Source organism: Merops nubicus, unplaced genomic scaffold (assembly GCF_000691845.1).
Source record: "Merops nubicus isolate BGI_N331 unplaced genomic scaffold, ASM69184v1 scaffold44149, whole genome shotgun sequence".
In the NCBI taxonomy this organism is placed as follows: Eukaryota; Metazoa; Chordata; class Aves; order Coraciiformes; family Meropidae; genus Merops; species Merops nubicus.
Window position 1 is genome coordinate 1 of NW_008633879.1, and position 1,537 is coordinate 1,537.

Sequence of the window (1,537 nt, forward strand, 5' to 3'; positions counted from 1 at the left end):
GCTCCACACCTGTCCTGCAGGGCCATCGGGTTGCCCTCCGGCATCATCCTCTTCCTCCTGGCCAAGCGGGAAGTGGACAAAAACCGTCAGGAGCAGCTCAAAATCCGCCGGACGATGATGGAAGCCAACCGGGGCGAGTACGAGTCAGAGCGATACAGGAGCGTGGCCAGGGGGACGTAGCTGGACCGGCCCCCACCCCGAGCCTGGCACTGTGGCACCTCAAAGGGATATCAGCCCCGTGGGGGACACAGCACTGGCACCTGCCCTCCCTTTCCAGCCCACGGGGGCAGTCGTGGGACTGGGTAGGGACAAAATAAACTTCATCCCTGGTGTGTGGAAGAGTTCTGTGCCACTGTGGTCACTCCTTCAGGGCTCAGCCCCAGGCTCTGCCTGCCCTCACAAGGGCCGTGGGGCCCAGCTGCCCTGCAGCCCAAGTTCTGCCCACAGGGATGGAGAGGTACAGGCACGGGAGGGAGACAGGGGCTGGAGCAGCTTGACCTTAGTTTTTGTACCCCAAAGCATGGTTTGGGCTGCCTCTAGTAGACTACAGTCCCCACTCAGGCAGCCCACAGGTTATTTTTCCTGAAAAAAAACACCAAGCCCACCACAGCACTAAGACCAGGACCACCTGGAAAATTAAAAGTATTTTATTTAGCAAGTTTTAACTTTGCCCACATCCGTGGCTGCAGGGCCTCTACGACCTGAGCTCTGCCACGAGTCCCACCACAGGGGTCTCGGCTGCCCCCTGCCCCCCCCGGCACCGCCACAGCTCGGGGAGGGGTACAGCTGGAGCCGCGCTTAAGGCACTGAGTGAATGACACCAACTGAGCTTGACCAAAACCATCCCAACGTGAGCGACACTGACTGGACTCTGCCAAAAAAAAATCCCAACACGATCCCAGCAGTCGCTGCCAGCTCCCTGCGCCGTGCTGCTCCGCTGCCAGCCCAGCGCCCCTGGCACAGCCTCGGCAAGTAGTGCCAAGGCCGGGTGCCGCCTAAACACTGGCAGCCCATCCCCCCCGCCCTTGGAGGCCTGTGGGGGATGATCCAGGGAAGGCCTTTCCTATCAGCCTACGGGTAGAGGATGCTGAAGCGTTTTAAGAGTCGTGATAAGTGGCCGTATCCTGTACGGAGGCCAGAGGAGCAGGTGAGGGGGAGTGGGAGGCAGGGACAGGAGAGGTCCTAGGGCTAGTCCCGACCCACAATCTGCAGGATGAAGGTGAAGATGTAGACAATGTCAGTGTAGATGGTGAGGGCACCATAGACGTACTCCTCAGGGTTCAGCGTGTTCTTCCTGTTCCCCAGTACAAGTTGGGTGTCATAGGCAAGGAACTGGGGGGAGAGAGGGTGTCAGGCAGGGACCGAGGAGGGGTTCCCCCCTCTCCAGTCCCTGCCCAACACCTTCTTCCCACCGCAGCAGTCAACTCACCAGGGTGAAGGCGATAGCACCAATGGCTGCATACAGCATGTGGAGCCAGGGGACCTGCACAGAGGAGGGGACATGGGCCAGGTGAGCTGGGTGCTGGCAGGCAGCGGG

The 1,537-nt window shown here is 60.4% G+C and overlaps 1 protein-coding gene across 1 annotated transcript in view; it reads right to left on the bottom strand.

Moving 5' to 3' along the window:
* Positions 1-1,188: 1,188 nt before the first annotated feature.
* Positions 1,189-1,537, bottom strand: part of TMBIM1 (transmembrane BAX inhibitor motif containing 1) — a 2,489-nt gene continuing 2,140 nt past the window's right edge. Inside the window, exons 10-11 of the mRNA XM_008948394.1 lie at positions 1,430-1,483; positions 1,189-1,332 (exon numbers count right to left, since the gene is read on the bottom strand). Of these exons, the coding sequence (XP_008946642.1) occupies positions 1,189-1,332; positions 1,430-1,483 (198 nt within the window). The remainder of the gene's footprint in view (positions 1,333-1,429; positions 1,484-1,537) is intronic.